Source organism: Caretta caretta, chromosome 26 (assembly GCF_965140235.1).
Source record: "Caretta caretta isolate rCarCar2 chromosome 26, rCarCar1.hap1, whole genome shotgun sequence".
Classification (NCBI taxonomy): Eukaryota; Metazoa; Chordata; order Testudines; family Cheloniidae; genus Caretta; species Caretta caretta.
The window spans coordinates 354112-375973 of record NC_134231.1 but is presented as its reverse complement, the minus strand read 5'-3'; the positions used below and the strand labels follow the sequence as shown (position 1 = coordinate 375973).

The 21862-nt window shown below is 43.0% G+C and overlaps 1 protein-coding gene across 1 annotated transcript in view; it reads right to left on the bottom strand.

Annotated features, from left to right (window-relative positions):
* KAT6A (lysine acetyltransferase 6A) overlaps positions 1–21493 on the bottom strand; it is an 81186-nt gene extending 59693 nt beyond the window's left edge. Inside the window, exons 1-3 of the mRNA XM_048829138.2 lie at positions 21369–21493; positions 19733–19781; positions 18850–19617 (exon numbers count right to left, since the gene is read on the bottom strand). Of these exons, the coding sequence (XP_048685095.1) occupies positions 18850–19452 (603 nt within the window). The 5' untranslated portion in view covers positions 19453–19617; positions 19733–19781; positions 21369–21493. The remainder of the gene's footprint in view (positions 1–18849; positions 19618–19732; positions 19782–21368) is intronic.
* Positions 21494–21862: the final 369 nt, after the last annotated feature.

The following is a 21862-nucleotide window of genomic DNA, read 5'->3' as shown; positions in this document are numbered from 1 at the left end:
TTTATACAAATACATATGAAAAATGTTACTTTAAAATTTCACATTACGCATATTGCTTTTTTCATAAGGCATCTGGGGAGGCAATATTTAAAATCAGCAAGGGACTGTGGAAATCCTACCTTTCTGTAATTTTAAAATCCTACATAGGAGAAAACTGTACTCATTCCTCTGCAACACAGTGAAATAGACATGATCCTTGCTAGAATCAATTATTTGCCAAAGAAATGTGTTCTAGAATCATGGGCCGCGGATATTGAAGGCAGGGGAAGGCTGAGCCTCCCCAAACAGCCTTGTGTGGCCCTGCCCATTGCTCCACCCTCAAAAGCCCCTTTCTGCTTCCTGGCACTGTGTTGCGGGGGGCTCTTCCCCCTGGGGCCGGGGCCAGAGGCTGGGGTTAATGGGAGCTCGCCTGCGCTCTGGGGCTGAGGGGAGGAGGAGGCCCGTGCCGCTCGCCCACCCGGCGCTCCGGGGCTGGGGGCTGCGGGCCACGCCGCCCGCCCACCCGGCGCTCCGGGGCTGGGGGCTGCGGGCCACGCCGCCCGCCCACCCGGCGCTCCGGGGCTGGGGGCCATGCTGTCCCACCAGTGCACTGGGGGTGGGACGTGCTCGGGCGGCCTGAGCCTGTGGGGCTGGTGGCTGCATGGGGAAGGGGGGACCCCTGGGCTTCAGTGGGAGGGGAGGGGCCTCGGGCAGAAGGGGCAGGTGAGCCAGGGGGCTAGCCTCCCTGAGCCCGGGGTTCACCCACCACCCATGTCTAGAATCTAAATTTTTGTAGCCATCATGACTGAGAGAAAAGACTTTAAAATCTGAATCTCTGACCTAAGGCAAAATTTCTTTTCTAAGGACTCTACCCATACAGTGCATCTGGTGAAGACACTCTATCCTGACAGGAGAGAGCTCTCCTGTTGGCATAATAAACCCACCTCAATGAGAGGCATTAGCTATGTCGACGGGAGAAGCTTTCTCATGGACATAGTGCTGTCCACACCGGCGTTTATGTTGGTGTAACTTACGTCACTCAGGGGCATGGTTTATTCACACCCCTGAGCGATGTAAGTTCTGCTGACAAAAGCTGAAGTGTAGATATAGTCTAAGTATGTGAACAGTCTGTCTAAAGCAATCACTGACAGGTGAAATGTCCCAATCCATTTCAGTATAGTTTTTATGCTGAAACCTATTGACAGTTTAAAGGCCATCATTGCTATTTCACTGTTCAATCATTTTGGCAGAAACAAGCAGTTAATATTTATCCATCATTGCTGAATGTAGCAGTGGCATGGGGATAGTTGGTTTATGCCAAGGGTTTCAGGGGCAGATAGCTCAAGCCACCACTCAAGTTTCTAGTCCTCTATGCTCCTACTCCAGGGCCAGGAAAGATGGATATGCATGTCCTCTCCAGCTCAAGCATATTCTAAGTGCTAAAATCCCAAGCCACTTCTCCCCATGTCCCCAACTAGCCCTTTATCCAGTAGCCAAAAGCTACATCTTTCCTCTGACAAATTCCTGTGTTTCCTGATTGCTTTTACCTACCAGGAACGTTGCCAATACAAGTCCAGTGCCACATCATCAAGTGAATATTGGGGGCAGCGGTGGAAACGTTATAAAAACTGATCTGAAATTAATTTAACATGAAAATAAACACATGGAATACTAAATTGATTGCAGTATTTGTTTTCATTTTTAAATAAAAACCTGTTTCTGAATTTACTTGAAGTTGTCAAAATGTCATAATATCTAGTGCAGTTGACCATAAGAAATTGAGGGTGGTTACTGCAGGATTTAGGTCCAGCAGGCTACACTATGGCACTAAGCAAGCAGGAGCAAACAAGAGAGGTACAATCTAATGAGCAAGGGTCTAATTAACTAATAGGTGGGTGTGAGAGGCATGTTCCAGTGAGTGTACTTCATTACATTGTTTATCCCAGCATCCTCCTCCCAAGGAACTAACTTCCAAGATCACCTCCACAGAAGAGAACTCCCACTTTTACATGTGCTTTTCTCATACTTTACCCATCTCAGAGATCACTTCTCAGTGATTGGTAACCATGCCTTTATCTTTGCCAGGGAAGCAACTTTGTTTAAAATATTTCAGGAATACTAAAGATTTGGGGTGAAATCCTGCCCCTACTGCAGTCAATGGGAGTTTTGCCATTGACCTCAATGGGGATTTCATCCATAAATGAAATATAGTTGAAACTTCCTGTCAGAGAGCTATAGACTATGTCAATGGGAGTTTCCTGAGAAGCTGAAAAGGGCCAAATCTCATGTAAAGGACAAACTTTTCTGCTGCAGGACCTTCCTATCCCCCATATTACAACTGAATCTAAAACCACTCATTACCATTAAAATGTGCATATGCATCATGCTTCTGTTTATCTCCTACACGAGTTCTCAGACAGATGAAACGTTGTGTAAGATGACACCCTGAAGCAACCCAGCATGTTATTAAAGATGAACTGCAAAACTAAAATAAAAATTGAATCCCAGATGTGTACTAAATACAACCAACCATGTTTTAAGGGGCATTCCACAACTACTAACCTAAAATATTAACTAAATCTTCATTTAGTTTTGCAGTTCACTTTTGAATGGTTTCAGACAATCTCATTAACAGTTTCTGTTTCAGATAAAAATAAGCATGTCAGATTTCCAGCTATTCTATTCAAGTTCTTATATCATGCCTATCAAAGGGGTATCCGCATGCTTTCCAGTGGTGCATGAAGTGATGTGAAGCTTCTGTCACATGTGTTTTTCTCTTTCCTTCTCTCTCTTCCTCTCCCCAGGAGGGAAAATGTATGTGGCTGTATGTTTGGGACAGGGCAGGAGGACAACTGGCAAAGCTTAAGAGCTGGATGCACTAACTATCTTGCAAATTGGGGTTTTTTGTCCTTAAATACAATTTTTTTCTGCAGCCTGGAGTGGAGGAACTAAGTGTATATCCCTCCACTGAAAACAAGTTCACTCAGGATAGTTGTGCTCAACCAGCAGCCACTGCCCTCTGTGGATAATCCAATTTGGCAGCCACGCCGTGCCATTTATTAAAGTAACCCACTAGTACAGCAGGGGAAAGCGTTATGGTACTTCCTTTGGGAATAAGCATTGGTCTACTTCATGCAGCTGATGCCTGCAGAGAGTTCACATAGAACTCACTTATCTTAAGAGAATTTTAAGAAGTCTCAGTACAATTAAAAACCTGAGTTATCTCTTTCTTGATCTTCTGTGCTGTTCTTATCACTGATTCTTTCACCTTCTTGCCCACAGTCTTCTACAGTAAGGGATCTTGTAAATGTAGCACTCTTTCAAAGAGAACAGAAAGAATTTAACCCTGCTCCAGCAGCACAAGGTGAAAAATCTTTTCCTTCACAACTAGGAGACTTCCTGTTTTCATCAATTCTGAGACTCAACAAACAAGACACTAAAAGCAAACACTTTTACATGTCCAATCAGCTCCAATTTTTGTATTTAATATCCCACCCTATAAAACATTTTTAATATTATTAAGATAATTATAATAAGGCTGAATGGAGATGGGAGCCTCGAGAGAGTATCCCTGTATCAGAGAAAACATAATTGTAAGGATGGAGAGATCTCATTGCTGGTCTGTTTGCTCAGCAAAGAAAATCCTGGCAAGTGAAGAATACATGCACACAATAAGAGATCCGGGAAAACAAGATGAGAAGCAGCCAGCTTAGCTTCATGCTGCAGATTTTTGGCAGACATTCAAAACTCCTTCTGCTGTTTTTCTTGCAAGCACATCTATCTGTGTAATGTCATCAGATCCAGAGAGGGAGGGAGGCAGAGAGAGAGAGAGTGACAGTGTTTTATAGGCTGCCAACCTCTCAGCACATGCTGTTACTATACAAAGGATGTTTAGAAAACCAATGTGCTGTACAGATTCAGAGACTGCACCCCCTCCTAGAAACATCTGCAGGAAGAGAACTGCCTATGGAAAGGAAAAAAAGCCTTTAATTAAAAAGACTGTTTTCAGCCAGTGAGACAAGGTGGGCAAGGTAAGATCTTTTATCGGAACAACTTCTGTTGGTGAGAGAGACAAGCTTTCCAGCTTACACAGAGAGCTCTTCTCCAGACCTGAAGAAGAGCTCCGTGTAAGCTCGAAAGCTTGTCCCTCTCACCAACAGAAGTTGTTCCAGTAAAAGGTGTTACCTCCCAACCTTGCTTCTCTAATATCCTGGGACCAATACAGCTACAAAAACATTGCATTCTGCTAGTGGCTCAATTTTGCAACTCACATAATTCATGGAGGAAAAAAATCTATCCTATAACCCCACAGAAAAACCTCCTGGGTTACACCAGTGACCCATAGAATCAGTGCAAGTCATTGTCAACAACTTGAATGTGCTCCGCTTCCTACAGACATTTCAGTGCTGTCAGATGCTCATCAGATATCAGCACCACCTCTACTGCATATATGTCCACATACACCAGAAGGTTTAGTACACAACCCTGCTTTGGGGAAGAAGGACCTACATAGTCATGGAGCTAGGAAATAGAAGTACTGAAACGTTGCAGGCACAGAATTAAAATCACATTGTACAAACATACACTTAGGTGTTTGAGTTGCTCTTGTAAGGGAATGTATAACCTACCACACAGTGACTATTAAGAGAACTGCCACAGCTATAGCGTATTACATTTACCAGATAGGACTAAGCCACAACCCATTTATTCTGGTTCAAAATACTCAATGCTATTTCAAAAGGTACTTGCTGCTCAAATTGACCCAATATCTGTTTCATGTGACAGCAACTGCAAGAAGAGGGGAAAGTCTGGAACCAGAGAAGTAACACCCGTATCCTGTGAAGAAAATTATTTGGAATGGAAGAAACCATGGTCCTGTGGGCAGGACAATGGATTAGGGAGCCAAGAGACCTGGGAATCTATTCCCAGCCTTATCAATCTTGGCAAAATCACTTCACCTCTGTGCCCCCAGTTTCCTCCTCTGTAAAATGAAACTAATGATATTTACCTTCCCTTGTAAACAGCTTTGAGAACTGTGGCTGAAAAGCCCTACAGGGCTAGTAGGCAAAGGTCATTTTATAAGACTGCTTTGGACCACAGTTGGGTGCAGGTTTAGGAACTGCAGAATCAGCCACCATTCCTCCTCTCACTGAGTGCCAACAAATCACAATTCCTGCTGCTCTCTGCAAACAAGATGATCAAGGGGCAATCATAAGGCAGCATGAATTGAAAACACCAGAAACTACTTAAAATGCATTTTTGTGCCCAAGGAAATAGCCTCAGCAGTTTATTTTTAGAAAGTATTTGAAGGAAAGCTCCACTGCAATAATCCATTCCTCTGTGTACCTGCATGTTGGTGGGCATTTTCCTTAGAAGAGATTCACTGAAGTGAGTCACGTTTGATAGACTGCTGCCCAAAAGCAAAGTGATTTGGCTCTTCATGAGAGAGACATACAGCTTTGCTCAAGCTAGCATGTTAAACACAGCCGTGTGGATGCAGAGCCATGGGTTAGCCACCCGGATACAAGCCTGCCCAACCCTGTGGGTCCATATTTGGGCAATGACTATGGCCCTACAAAATTCACGGTCCATTTGGGTCTATTTCATGGTCATAGGATTTTTTAATTCGTAAATTCATGATTTCGGCTATTTAAATCTGAAATTTCACGGTGTTGTAATTGTAGGGGTCCTGACCCAAAAAGTAGTTGGGGGGGGTCCACAAGGTTATGGGGGGGCGGGTTGCAGTACTGCTATCCTTACTTCTGCGCTGCTGTTGGCGGTGGCTCTGCCTTCAGAGCTGGGCACCTAGAGAGTAGTGGCAGAGCCAGTGCCAGCAGCAGCGAAGCAGTAAGGGTGGCAATACCAGACCGTGCCACCCTTACCTCTGCGCTGCTGCCTCCAGAGCTTGGCCCTCAGTCAGAAGCCGCCACTCTCTGGCGGGCCAGCTCTGAAGGCAGCAGCGCAGAAGTAAGGGTGGCACGGTATGGTATTGCCACTCTTAGTTCTGCGCTGCTGCTGTGGGTGCCTTCTTCAGAGCTGGGTGCCCAGCCAACAGCCGCTGCTCTCCGAACACTCAGCTCTGCAGGCAGCAGAGAAGTAAGGCTGGCAATACTGCTACCCCCCTGCAACTTCCTTTTGGATCAGGACCCCCACTTTGAGAAACGCTGGTCTCCCCCATGAAGTCTGTATAGTATAGGGTAAAAGCACACAAAAGACCAGATTTCATGGGAAGAGACCAGATTTCACGGTCCGTGACATGTTTTTCATGGCCGGAATTTGATAGAGCCCTAGCGATGACACAGCCTAGCCACCTGAGCATAGATCTAGGGTCCTAGGGTGTTGGGCAGGCTTGTATTCAGGTGGCTAGCCCCTGCCACAATGTCTGTGCTGCTACTTTTCGTACACTAACGTGAGCAGAGTTACCGCATGCATGTCTATCTGGCCTAGGAAGCACTCTCCCAGCTGAAGTGCAGACACTCTCATGGAGGCCGAATTATTACACTGCACTACTAAGAAGATAAAAGAAAATACAACATTTGTCTTTATGGCATTATACAAATAGACAATACATCCTGACCTTAAATACAGTGGTCAAGTTTGGTCACCTCATCTCAAGAACTACACCTGAAAAAGCTGGGGTCCAAAGAAGGACAACGAAAATAATTTAGAGGCAGGAAGTGAGGACAGGGATTACAGACAAGAAAAAGGAGAGATGGCAATAGAAATATAAAATAATGGTCACACAAGCTCTTTTAATTTATCCCTTCTCATAATGTAAATGTAAGAGGCATGTGAAGCTAAAAGGAAAAACAATACAAATACCTGCTCTTTTTGTTTTTATGAAGGGGGGCTTATGTCACACTGGAGGGGACATCTGAAAGAGTGCCATATTTGTGGGGCTGAGGTGAGATAGGGAAGATAATTGCTCATATTTTAGCATGGCACATCAAGGCTGAACTCATGGCAGCTACGTCATCATGTGAAAGGCCAACTGAAAAAACGGCAGAAATGGAGTCAGGGGATGAAATTTCAAACATATAACAAAGAGAAACAAATTTTTATTTTGCAATTAAAAATTTATTAGTAAGTCATCACAAAGGAACTTTATAGCATGATGGGGACAATACAGATATCTAAGTAAATAGAAAATGTTTTTTCATTTGCAATTCACCTTTGAAACACACCAATTCTAAACCCATGACATGCGGCAGGGGAGCTTGGAGTGCTTGTTGATAATGGGCCTTTGTCTCATATGACTGAGACTCCCAAATTACCATCAGCACTATATAGCTCTGGATACATCTCCTGAGCCATTCCAGAACCATTAGAACATCAGCTCAAATCTGACAATCTTGTAGATAGTATGCCTAACAGAGGAGAAAATCCCAGGCTCACGCGAGTATAACTTCTCCCAGGACCAACATGTCCTTGATTCAATTCTGAGAGTCGGGGACTTTGTTTGCAGAGGTCAGATTCACCTGGAAGAAGTCTCCATCTCCAAGTTATCAGCCAATGAAGTATGGAGTTGGGTTCCAATTCCCCAATCTGCATGCAGATCATATCTGGCCCTTTGATTCAGGACTCTTAATACTAGTTACTGATAATAATATGAAGTTTTTCTCTACCCAAAGCAGCATTCTGCAAATATCCCCTGCCTTGCTCTTGTTGCAGGTACTTCCCCAATTTTTCACGAAAGCTACGGTGTCATCTTTACGCGTGAGGAGTCTGAAAATTGTAGCTGGTCATAACACTCCTTTTCAGCTAGTGAGATTTTTCTCCAAGAGGCCATAGCTTTATACAGCCATGGCAGAGAAATATATCAACCAAACCACCAGCATTATGTTGGTTCCAAATCCCAACCCCTGCTGAACACCAGTAAATAAATGTCTTTTTATCGTTTCTAACAATAACAAGGTTTCTTCTGGTCATTACGCAAATAATTTCCACAATCAAAGTGACTCTTTCTAGCTTTGGGTACTATTACAGCTTCAGGCCATGATTAGTCATTCCTGTCACAGGTAAGAAACAACACCTTGATCAGAGTCTGAATCTGAACTGCCATTAACACAGGAGCATCCAATATGATACAGCGCCCTACATAAAAACACTGCCTGACGAAGACAGAGTGGTTATAAAGGGATTAAAAAGACATTAGAATTCACTGTCTGGTGAAAAATTTGAACTTAAGAATTCTATTTCCAATTTACTCAGCCCTACCACACAGGTGAAATTATGGGTTTCAGAGTAGCAGCCGTGTTAGTCTGTATCCGCAAAAAGAAAAGGAGTACTTGTGGCACCTTAGAGACTAACAAATTTATTTGAGCATAAGCTTTCGTGAAACTATGTGATCCAGCCTCACAACTACAGTTAAGCTCTGTTTACCTAATTATGCAATGCAAAGAACTAACTCTACATATACCCCTTCTCTACCAAAAGCCACTATAAACAGCTTTCTCAGGCGTCCCTTCACAGCAAGATTTAACCAAGTCTCATGTCCTTGAGCCATAGTCTTCATTAATATGTTCAACACAGCACAAAGCCTTCAGACTCACTCTCCTTCCCCTATCCCATGTACTGACTGGACAAGCATATAGATCAGTCCTCCACAGCACAGAAAAAGCCCTGACACATACAAAAAGATCCCCTCCACCACCAGCAAACATATTTGCTGCTGATAGACTGGATATGCACAGGTATCCTGTTTGCCTTACAGGCAGATGAAACGTCCTTGCTGACTGAGAGGTAAGCTAGTCACCACAGTTTTACTGATGGACAATTAAGAGAATATACAATATTGTAACACATCCAAATACAATACAAGAAATATCTTTCTATTTTTCTCTATGTAGACGAAGATAACCCAGATACCACTATCTCTCTTTTGTATGTATATTAATGGTCATCACATCCTGAAGCTTAAACAGACCATTTAGGAGTAATATTCCCTCTTTTTCTTTCATACACTCTCCCAGGGAGTTCACTCCAATCATATAAGTTGGCAGACACAAGCCTTCATTCAAAGCCCACCAACATTAAACACTTAGGAGGAAGCCTTGAAGATTTTAAGAATCCACATGGCTGAGAATCCATTCTTTAAAAAAATCTTAAAAAAAGAAAAAAATCCCACAACAAACAAGTTCACAACCCCTCAACTGGAGGTGCTGTGCAAAAGAGTTGAGACTTCTAAAACCAGACTGGACCAAACACTAGAAAGCAAGGGCAAGGAGTCAGAATGGGTGACCCTTTCTACGATTCGCAGAACCCCTGTAATTTCGGCAATATCCATTTTATAGGTAAGTAAACAAAGTGGTGGATTAAATTGCCCAGGGCCCAGTAAAGGAACTAACAAGCCAGGAGAATCCGAACTCCCAGTCCCACATTTAAGTAACAATACTCTGTGTACATAGCAGTACAGTGAGATATGGAATTTGTTCTGCCCAATTAATTCTTAAAAATGTGCTGAACTGATAAGGGAGTATGCACAATTAAGAAAGCATAGGTGATTCAGAAGAATTCCAGCATGTGTGGTACACATCTAACACTGCCTACACTACTATGGCGAAACTTCTTAAGCAGTCTACAGGTTTTACTGTATTACGGATAAATACTGTGGATCTCTGGATAATGAACAGGCTTTAAACTAACACCATTCCTACAGTATCCCACCTGATGTGGGCAGCAGAACTGGCATCTGCTCCACAGAAAGGTATTCACATATCCTCCAAGATCCCTTAGGGGATAAGGATTCTCACTGTAGTCCTCAGATTTGGAAAATAAAGGGACAAAGCTGCTAAGTAAAACAGAATGGAGATTAACACTACTTATAACAGCTCTCTAGGTCAAATTTAGTTCATGATCCTTTGGAAATGCAAACAGCAATACACACCGACCTACCTTCTCTGCAGAGAGAGCAGAGGTCAAAGGAATTCTGTCACACACAGGATTTGTATTGCCATATTTTCTATTGCTAGCATATCAAGTATTTCTTTTTTAATAAGAATTCAGAATTTTCCTTTGGCTAATAGGCAATTATTTTATCCAAAGTTTAAACCATTCTTAACTAGCTCATTTCAACCACAGCAGTGACATTCAGGGAGTGGAAAAACGAAAGCAGTGCATCAACTTAGCCAGGAACCTGGAGGCGAGTTGGTGACCTGCTGTCATTCTCAGTGCTGTTTGTTCTCCTTACATAACAGCTTTAACACCAGAATCAAGCTCGTGTACTTAGCAAGGTACTCCAGCATCCACCCTCCCAGTCTGTCCATATTTTAAAGCTCTCTGTGATAAATAAGGTTCCTTTATTAACTGCACTTCAGGGATGTGCCATTCCACATCCGCCAACAGTCTGCTGCATAGAAAGTACAAACACTAGGGTTCCAGCCAACATGCTGGGCCAATTTCATTTCATTAAAGGTCGGTATCCTGTATTCAACTCCTATTGAAATTGTGTCCAAATATGCTGTTTAGAACCCAATTTTTCTAACGTGCACAGCTGAGACAACTCTATCACCACAACACTCCAATGTCTTTGCATAGGCTCACCAACTTTTGGATTTTTTTTTAGCACCAATATTCCAGAGTCAGCCACGTCCTTTGACAAAGTCCCACACAGACTGTGCTGCCCTCATAGTGCATTGTCTCCTGTTACTATCAAGGAAACCCAAATACGGAATCCATTTCTGACACCTTTGTTATTAGAAACTACTTCACCTGTTCATTAAATCAAGCAAATCAAGTTTACAGTAATTTTATGACACTTGGGTTTCCAGAGTTAAACAAAGTGCAGATGGAGGCCATCTGTTAGAAGCCATGACTTTCCTGTCAGAGGAGAACAGTCTCCCCTTTCCAAGGAACAAGCTGGAACAGAGCAAATCCTAATCCTGCTCCAGCTGGGAGCCAATGCCAGCACAACTAGACTCTGAGTCTAATTACATCACTGTAGCTGCTGCAGATCCTTTGTGCACAGTCTCCAGCATGTGAATAAAGCCCCCTCCTCCCCAGACCATCCACAACGCATATCTGCCTTTGACAAGTGAGTTTTCTTCTTGGATAAATGAAGTTTAGCTTTAACTTTGACAATCCTGGCCTAGAGCTGCCTCTGTGTTTTTTGCGACGGGGCAGGAGAGCCCCACAAGAACAAGACCTTAAGGATGTTGTGTCCATTATATTCTCCAATACAAGTGACAAACCTATAGTGCAATAAATATAGACGGATACAAATAGCAGCTAGTTTGCTTACTAATTTTGCACAGCCATATCAGATATGCTCCTTATTGCAAATAGATTATTAATGCACTAAAGTAAACACTTCTCCCATGACACTATTCAATGATAGAAACTCTCCTACTGTTCAGCACCAGAATTGCTTGTGCATAGTTCTGTGATTATAGGAACATCTCCTACAGGATAGTGTTTAAATATTTTCAGAATAACACAACCCTCTCTACTTTTAACTGACATAATAAAAATTCCATGGAAAGTAGAAATGGGAATCAAATGGGAAAGTAGAAATGGGAATCACAAGCGGTACAGGTCCTTCCAGATGATTTTAAAAAGACTGTCCCATTCTCATTCATGCCGGAAATGCCCAGCTTCCTCACCAATATGTTGATAAATGCAAAGTAATACATACTGGAAACCATAATCTCAACTATACATACAAAATGATGGGGTCTAAATTAGCTGTTACCACTCAAGAAAGATCTTGGAGTCATTGTGGATAGGTTTCTGCAAACATCTCTGCTCAATGTGCAGTGGCAGTCAAAAAGGCTAACGCAATGTTAGCAACCATTAGGAAAGGGGTAGATAATAAGACAGTAAATATCATGATGTCACTATATTAATCCATGGTATGCCCACACTTTGAATACTGTTTGCAGTTCTGGTCGTCCCATCTCAAAAACATACATTAGAAATGGAAAAGGTACAGAGAAGGGCAACAAAAATTATTAAGGGTATGGAACAGCTTCCGTATGAGGAGAGATTAAAAAGACTGGGACTGTTCAGCTTGGAAAACACACGACTAAGGTGGGATACGATAGAGGTCTATAAAATCAAGAATGGTGTGGAGAAAGTGGATAAGGAAGTGCTATCCACCCCTTCACATAACACAAGAACCAGAAGTTGCCAAATGAAAACAACATGCAGCAGGTTTAAGACAAACGAAGGGAAGTACCTCTTTACACAATGCACAGTCAACCTGTGGAACACATTGCCAGGAGATGTTGTGAAAGGTCAGAACTATAACTGGGCTCAAAAAAGATTTAGATAAGTTCATTGAGGATAGGTCCATCAATGGCTATTAGTCAAGATGGTCAGGGACGCAACTGCATGCTCTGGGTGTCCCTAAGCCTATGACTGCCAGATGCTAGGACTGGAAGACGGGATGAATCACTTGATAATTGTCCTATTCTGTTCATTCCCTTTGAAGCATCTAGCAGTGGCCACTGTTGGAAAACAGGATACTGTGCTAGATGGACTGTTGGTCTGACCCAGTATGGCCATTCTTACATTCTAACTACTCAGAAGAACATAAGAACGGCCATACTGGGTCAGACCTTTCTAACTATAAGACAAAACTTTCTAACTACCGTATAAGACAACTGGACAATACTGTCAGGAATAGTCCAGGTTTACTTGGTCCTGCAATAGCACAGGAGGCTAGACTTGATGACTTCTCAGGGTCCCTTCCACCCTTACATTTCTATGATTCTGTGATTCCATAGTACAGTTTAATTCCTGAAAACAGGCCACCAGGACAGGGACAGTCTCTCCGCTAAGCAATATCATTCATCAGGACAAAATAAAAGTTAACTACGAAAACATTATTCGGTCAAGTCAAATAGCAATGCTGGTTAAAAATAAGCCAGCCTGCAATTTCTTTATGACTTTTGGAGAATCCTGAATTTCGGGAATCAGGACTTTGGGGTTCTATAAGAACTTTGCCACTAATGTGCAGTGTAACCCTGGGCATCAGTTCACCTGTCTATAAAACAGGGATAACATCTACTGTATCATAAACAGACTTAAAGTAACAGTCCACAGCACCACATATAATTGTACTGCAACCTTTAGCACCATTAGGGTAGAATATTGTATCTTATTAATGAAAAAAAACTACATTGATGGAATCTTAAAGTTACATTAAAATCAAGGTCGTACAGCAAAAATAACTGACATGTTGCATATGAGATGAGTAAATTTTATTCCTGTTGCTTGTTAAACATTTCTGTTGTTTAGTAAATACAATAAAATATGCAACATCTGCTATGTGGCCAACTTATAGTTGCTGTAATAAGATTATCTTCTGCATTTGACTTTTTTTAAACTATGCAACCTTAACACTGCATTAATAAAGTAATGCAATATACTTGAGCTTCTCACAGGTTGTTTAAGGGTCTGCAAATGAAAAAAGGGAGAAAACCACTGCACTAGTTCAACCTCTGTCCTTGCTCTCAAATCCCTCAATCACACACTAGGCAACTTACAGATTGTGCCAAACAGCCCTCACAGCGGCCTAGGCTTCACCTTCTGTCAGGCTCAATCATGATAGTATGTGTCTGCTATACGTTTTGAGATCTTGGAACTATGGATGTAGCGTTTTGCTCCTACTGTTGCTAGGATAGAATAGAGTCAAAAACTCAGCTATGACTAGTTTCAGAGTAGCAGCCGCATTACTCTGTATTTGCAAAAAGAAAAGGAGTACTTGTGGCACCTTAGAGACTAACCAATTTATTTGAGTATAAGCTTCCGTGAGCTACAGCTCTCATCGGATGCATTCAGTGGAAAATACAGTGGGGAGATTTATATACACAGAGAACATGAAACAATGGGTGTTATCATACACACTGTAAGGAGAGTGATCACGTAAGATGAGCTAATACCAGCAGGAGAGCTGGCTCATCTTAACTGATCACTCTCCTTACAGTGTGTATGAGAACGCCCATTGTTTCATGTTCTCTGTGTATATAAATCTCCCCACTTTGTATTTTCCACTGTATGCATCCGATGAAGTGAGCCATAGCTCACGAAAGCTTATGCTCAAATAAATTGGTTAGTCTCTAAGGTGCCACAAGTACTCCTTTTCTTTTAGCTATGACTAGGTAGCTAGTGTGCTGTGAAGGATGCTTATCATACAGATTAGAACAATCTTACTGTTATCTTGTGCTTCCCCCCATGTTTGTTGTAACCACCTGTTCTATACTTAAATTGTAAGCTTTTTGGAGCAGTGACTGTATTTATTATGTGTTTTTACAGTGCCTAGCACAGGGAGTCTGGGGCCTGCAGGAGCTACCACACTAGAAGTAGTTAATAATGAGTTCTCCTGTGACAAATGTTATCAGTTGATGAAGAGCCTTTAAACCAGAAACCTGTGGTCAGATGTGCAGATTTAACAGGTGCTTAGAATACAATGCAGTCCCTTGGCAAGAAAAATTAGAAATCCCTGCTTTTTGATGCAAAGTTGCTTACTTTGAGATTTTCAATACCCAGGGAAGACTTTCTTTTGAAATACTGCAATTCCCTCTACAAATATCCAGAATCTCCCAAAAGCTCTAGGAAATTTCCCAGCATTAAACACAGTACATAACACATACTTCATATATGCAAACTTACTTAGATATGAATTACTGTTTACGTTTCACAATTCAGTCAAATTAACCACAGAGCTCAAACACAAGTAATCTTATGAGAAATTAACATTTATTGCCGGACATTTGCAAACTTTTGTACCTGAAGTTAAGCACAGAACTAAAAGTATTGCTGCACAGATATATGAAGTAAAGAAATAGCAGGTAGGACAGAAACTTATCACATAAAAACTAAAACGATCTTAAAACAGCCATGTTAACCACACCCCAATTATCCCAGAACATTTCAGCCTGTTGCTCTCCAATTTACTGTACAAGCCTACTCCAACAGAAAATAGGGCCAACAGAAGCTACAGAATAAAGCATAGAGAAGTGAACAACAATAACAAAAAAGACAATACTTTCCACCTACTAGAGAACAGAAATGAGGGAAAGCACAGCACTTTAGAACTTTAAGGTGTCTATCATTAACTATCATCATAAACAGATGATACCAAACCTCAGTGCTGAATTCTGCATCGAAAATCCGTTTCAAAATCTAGATAATGTTTCTGGGAGACTTCAGACTTAGCAGTTGGGAGGGTGTTTCTATTGCATTAATCTCTGAAGCCAAAGTTTATGTTTTGGATTTTTCCTTGCCTTGAATGCTTATGCGGTATTAAAAGGACACTCAGCTAAAATTTGGCATAAAAGTTACATTTTACAAAAAGAGGTTTTCTTTACACGTCAATAGAAACATTTTTAAATAAATCTTCCCCTGGAGTGTTTGCAACCCAAACATAACTGTGCACTTAACATGAGAACCTGAAAGTGAAACTGACTAGAAACTAGTTATAGACAATTGATACTTGGTTTTCAGTTTCATTGTTCAAGCTAAGAGAAATGCACATACTAAATTGCAAAAGACATAAATTAGATTTTGTCAAGTGTCCTGTTTCTAACTTAAAGCATTATTAATAGTATAGCAAAGAAAGTTCATTGAAAAATTCCTGGGTAAAATTTTCTACATCAAGTGCCCACACTTGGCTCCTAAATCCATATTTAAGCATCTAAATAAGTATGGCGCATTCATCAAAGATGCTGAGTACTTGCAGTGTTTACTGACTTCAGAGGAAACTCTTATTGCTCAGCATCTCTGAAAGTCAGGCCAGCGTTATTTAGATAACTAAACATTGCTTTAGGATCCTAAATTTGAACCATATGATTCTTTAAACTGGCAACATCCCTTTAACAGTTATTTAAATACAATGAAAGGTTAAGAGAAAGTGGCAGTGGGGAAACCCAAATGATCTCTCTTTTATTCATGGTTTTTCTAGACTGATTGAGGTTCATCTGTTGCAAATAAATGTTAAAATTATACAATTATCACTCTTCTAAAAACATAGGTAGGATGAACAGCTCAGGGGATTGATTATAATACAGTGAGCCTTTCACATCTGGATTGCTAGTTCAAATCCAGCCCAGAACAGCAGTGAGTGAAAGTAACCACCAACTAATGGCTATTCCATACATGGTCTACAAAGGAAATAAATTGTGTCTCAGGTCAATTCCTACTAGACAGTTCTTCACACTCAAAGGGTATGATAACACTACAATTAAACATCCATGGCTGGCCCATGTCATTCAACTCTGGCTCAGGCTATGGAGCCATTAATTGCGGCGTAGATTTTCGGGCTCGGGTTGGAACCTGGGCCCTGAGACCCTGCTCCCCTGCAGGTTCCCAGAGAGCCAGGGCTCCAGCCTGAGCCCAAAAATCTACACACAATTAAATGGCCCCAGAGCCTGAGTCCAAGTCAGCTGACAGTGGTCAGCCTTAGGTTTTCAATTGCAGTGTTGACATAGTCTCAGTTATGGTCTTTGGGTAATTAACCACCTTGTTGATAGTTTCAGCAGCAAATCCATGCCCTGAATTGGATACAGAGACTGAGCTCTCTTCTCAACCTGAGCCATCTCACTATATCACAGTCAAAGGCTATGAGGGGGAACACTGTACTACCATTACTCGTACTGTACTTGTTCTGTGGATAACGGAACTAAAGTCTCCAGGGCTGACAATAAACATCAGATTCATTAAAACAAAAGGGCAACAGAAACAAAGAATATCTTTCTCAACCTTTAACATTCAAATAAATTACAAAAAGTTGGATGTCCTGCCTTTGTCACATTACAAGTACATCCCTCCCCATCACGCAAATGCCTGTGGCTTTAACTATGTCATGACCTGCAGACCAATTAGAACTGGCAGTAATGACCCTAGTGAAGCAGGTTAGAAACTCAGCATGGGTCATGCAGCGTACGCCAAGAGTATTTGAAGAGAAACATTGTGGAGTTCAAGAAGGAGCATAGTTAAAGTCAGCAGGATTGGTCATTATAGTTTTCTTCAGTACATGGCCAGATGAACTTTCTGTCATAGCTCCAGTGCAGAGGTTACAGGAGAAATCTCAGATCTGAGCAGTTACAAGGAAGTGCATGTGTTCGTTATTCCAGAGGGGGTTGGGCATTTTAAATCAACTTTATTGAAATTTTCATTAATGTTTTACTGGGGGATATACTTGGGGAACAAAAAAAATAAGACACAGGATTTGTGGTATTCCATATTCCTTCACTGCATTTACACACCCTCATTTTAAGACACTGCCATGGAATAATCTCACTGAAGGATCATATTGGTGCCACAGTATTAATACACAACCCGCTCCACAGCCTAGACATTCTCTGTCAGACAGCTGACACTAAGATGTGCTATGGTTTCCCACTGTTACTACCATCAGTTCAGCTGCTACTGGTTTTACTGCTTGTGTACACACATTTCCATACTGCTATAACTATTTTGGTTTAGTAACCAATATTGTTAAAGTAGTACAAAAACTGTGTAGACCAGACTTTACTAATAGTAAGAACATTATTTTAGACTAGAGTAGACAAAGCTCCAGGAAGCCACAGGGATTAAGTATACTGTTCTCTAATCCTACTCAGTGCAGGTCTACGTCCCACAGTGCTGAAAGTAACAGTGCTGTGTTTACAATAGTGCTCTCACCTGTACAGTCATTGGTGGATTTTCACTAGTGGTAGCAGTAGTGGGAAATTTTAGAAAAGAAACTTCCTAATGCCATCAAGGCCTCAAAGCTTTTTAAGACCATAGGAAAGAACCCTGCCTGGAGCATGAAGCTGATTAGAGAGGCATTGAGATCTCATCAGTAACAAAAGGACGTCAGCAACAAGACCCCTCCATCAGAGTTGAAAATAATTTAGCCAGTAGTGTGGATGGGACAAAGACACTTTCAGCACTGTTGCAGAAGGCATTAGAGACTTGCAGTGCAAAGAGATCCTTTGTTGGCAACTCTTGTCTTTACTTGAAAATAAACTCATTGACATAACATCCCCAGTGGTAAAACAGGGGCAAGAAAGAAACTGACTGGGTGTCAATTTCACTCTGACAACTTGATGATGAAGTTGGAGAGGTCAAAAATCTTATACAGAGAGAGGAATAGAAAGAAACAAGCCAAAAATAAGCACAGAAAAGGAGACACTAAAATACAGAAGATAAGTGTTTCATTTTACAATGAGTCTATACCTGAGTTTCTGTATGACACAGTAAAAATAACTTGATTTCATTAAGATACATAAGAAGTGTTCATTCCACTATTACCTTCCCTGTACCCTATCCCTTCCCTCATTTGCTCTATCCAACTGTTGACTTTTCAGAAGCTAAAACTTAATTCTTTGAGGCAAGAACCCTCATTCATTATGTGCGCTAAAAAAACACTTAGCACAATAGGGTTCAGATAGATGATTAGGGCTTCTAGATGGTATCAGAATACAAATAAATAATAAAATAATGGGTCCAAAATAGTGAATTGGGCTGGTACCTAAATGAAACTTAATCCAATTTGAAAATCCATCCAATTTGAAAGTGTGTGAGGATAATTCTCTACTTTTCCTATTGATATAAATGGAGTTAAACATATACATACATACACAACCTTGTATTCTGGAGAGTCTCCAACCAACCCTTTGATTCAACACCATGAATACTGGGGAGGGAAATTTGTCATTTGCAGTTTTCAAGCGGCAGGCACAAATTACCAATCATGAGGTTTTCTCTGCTCATGCTCAGAAACTGGGAGGAAACAGAACCATTCATTTGCTGTAGAGTTCTCAAAGCCTCCTGCCCATTTTCAACTTACCAGTTACATATTAAAGAGAGTGACCTCAAATTTTGAGCCTGTATCACCATGTTTCATCAGCTCCAAGGAAATGTTGGTGTATACTTGGCTCTTACCTTATCCTTTTCATGAGGAAGGAGCGACACTGGAGGCAGACAGGAAAGAGACTCACAACTCTCTTTCCCATCAGCATTGATGGCTGCTTTAGTGTTGAGTTGGTACAAAGGTCCATCTTTAAGGAGTCTGCCGTGGCCAACAGCACGCTTGACAGCCAGTCGCAATTGCTGGTGAAAAATGGAAGTGCCACTACCTCCAAACAATGTAGACACATCCTTCTGACCTTTCAAAAAGCGTTCAATATTCTTCAAGGATGAACCACTGGACTCTGCCAAGCCCTCAATTGCCCGTTTGATCAGTTTATTCCAGTCCACGTTTGGTTTACCATCCAACTTTCCATGGTTTCGAGGTTTAGGAAGTGCTATTCTCCCAGGATTATCAGGATCCTTGTAGGAATTGAGACCTTTGTTGGAGACTTTTAATATAGTTCCATCTTTAACACTCAATTCTAGTTGTTCCAGAACAGTTTTACGGTCCAAACCATGGGACGAAGACACTGCATTGCATATCCTCTCCTCTGAAGGGCGCTGTTTTTGCTTCTTCACCTTTTTGATCGCCTCCAAAATCCACTCCGTATACAGCGGGTTAGCGAGTTTTACCATGGTGAAGAATTCTGTATATCCATAGAGTCGTTATCCTTTATCCCGATGCTGAATAAGTTTCACACCGTGGGAAAACAGATTTTTGGAGGATGGGAACCAGTTAACCATAGCATACACGTTTTTGGAGCTGAATTACTCTGTTTCTCAAACATTAATATTTTTAAACTGAAAGTAGAAAAATGATATATTCTGTTAGGAATTTCTTCATGCTTTCAATAAATCCATCAACAGCTCCAGAGCAAGGTTTTCACGAAGTTGTAAAGAACTCAGCACTTCTCACCTCAGCTTTGGATTTCCAATCTCACATCAGCAAAACTGGAACATTAAATCTGAAAGAAAATGAGAAAATAGTCACGCCCACAAAGAAAGTCACAAGTGTCCCATTCCAGTTTGTATATTCACAAATATACAAGAATATTGTAAGTTCTTCTAATCTATCACTGAAGTTTTGAAGCACATTTTATAACACTACTGAAGTAACATTTAGGCTATGTCTTCACTTAAAAACAAAGTTTGGATTTTACATTGAGACAGCTAACAATGTAAAATCCTACTGGAGATAAAGCACTGTAGTTTCTGCCTGGATGTAGCTAGTCAACATAACTCCCAGGTGGGAGACATAGGGTTGACCTCAGTTAGCTACATCAAGGTAAAAACTACCTGGTGCCTTACCTCCATTACAATTTTATATCATGACAGCTATCCTGATGCAATAAACGCACCTAATTTTGCAGTGAAGACATAGCCTTAACCTGAGACTTCAATACAAAGTAACTAAAGGATTCTGACTGCCACAGGCAGATGGTACTTTTTGCCTCTTGCATTGACATTCAAGGAGTTGTGAACAGTTTATTGCAAACATCACCATTTTTATAGGTGAGATTTTATAAGTTCCAAGTTAGTCAACATATTACCTCTAGCTCTTCCTTCCCGTACCCTGCTTTCTAGTAACTGTTAGAGAATCTGTCAGTAACAAAGGATTTTAAAACACCAAAATTAGATCATCTACACTGTCCCCCACATACAGGTTTAAGTTTAATAATTAGGTAGAAGTTTAGAACCTCTGCCTAAAACAAAATCTACACAGAAGGAAAATAGTATTTAAATAAGGGTTGTATTACCACTATAACAGACATAAGGGTAGGTATGACCACACATACACCTGTCTGCACTTTTCTGTTTAAACTGTACCTGGCAGGGGATGCCCCGAGCCACCCCATACATGGACCCCAGGGAAGGGGACCCTGCGATCTGCCATCAGGACATTTCACTGTCCTTGAACACTCTTAATAGCGAGGCCAGGCTGAGGCTGGTGTCACACAGGGGTGATGGCCCCAGTGCCAGAGGTCACTCACTCATTCTCCAGCTGCATCACAAGTACCCCTGCACCTGTCACAGCCGCTCCCCACCCGTGCTATGGGGTGGGCCACAGTACAGAAGTGCCCACGGGATGGCGCCCCCGGCCGGACACCCCGGACTCTGTTCCCGGGGAATCAGGGCACCGACCCCAGCGGCAGACGGCACCCCGGGGGCACGGCGCTGCCCTCCCCCTAGTAATGGGCAGTCCAGCCCGGACCAGTGTTCCCGCATCGCCGGGCCCGCCGGAGCCGCGCCACCAGGAGCCGCAGTCGGAGGCCGACTCAGCCCAAGCGCCGCGGCCCGCGCCGCCGGCCTCATCCGCGGCCTCCCGTGGGCGCCGCCTGCTCGGCTGCTGGGCTGGAGCGCGCTGCGGGGGAGCGCGGCGGCCGGGCCCGGGCTTGGCGCAGAGCGGCGGCGGGGCCGGAACAGGCCGCGGGGCCTGGAGCACCCAGCGGGCCTCCCGCTCCCTCGGGCGGCAGGGCCCGGCCAGCCGCCGGCCCCCGGCCCCCGCGGCGCCGGGCACCCGAGCCAAGAGCGGCCGAGACGACGCCACTTACCGGGGCCTGCGAGAGACGCAAACCGCGAGCCGGAGGCCGGACGGCGGCGAAGCCCCAAACTGACACGGCGGCCATCTTGGGTCCGGAGCGCTGCGGCGGGGGGAGGGGGCGATGGAGGGGAATCGCCTGCGGCGGGAGGGGGATTCGCCGAGAGAATAGCCTGGCTGCGCGGGGTCGGGGAGCCGCCGGGGTGCCGGGCCGAGAGCAGCGCGCCTGAGGGGAGCGAGCGGGCCAGCCGGAGGAGGGAAGGAGCTGGGGGAGGGGTTGTGAGGGGCTGGGGAGTGGTCTGGGGGGAAGAGGGGTTTGGGGAGAAGGGTCTAGGGGAGGGTAGAGGGGGATGGGGAGGGGCGGGGGGTTTGGAGGGGAGGAGGGGGTCTGTGGGGGATGGGGGGGTGGGGAGGGGGGTTTATTTATGGGGGAATGGAGGGGGTTGGGGAGAGGGCTGTGGGAGGGATGGAAAGGCTTGGGTGGTGGTTGGGGGGATGGAAGAGTTT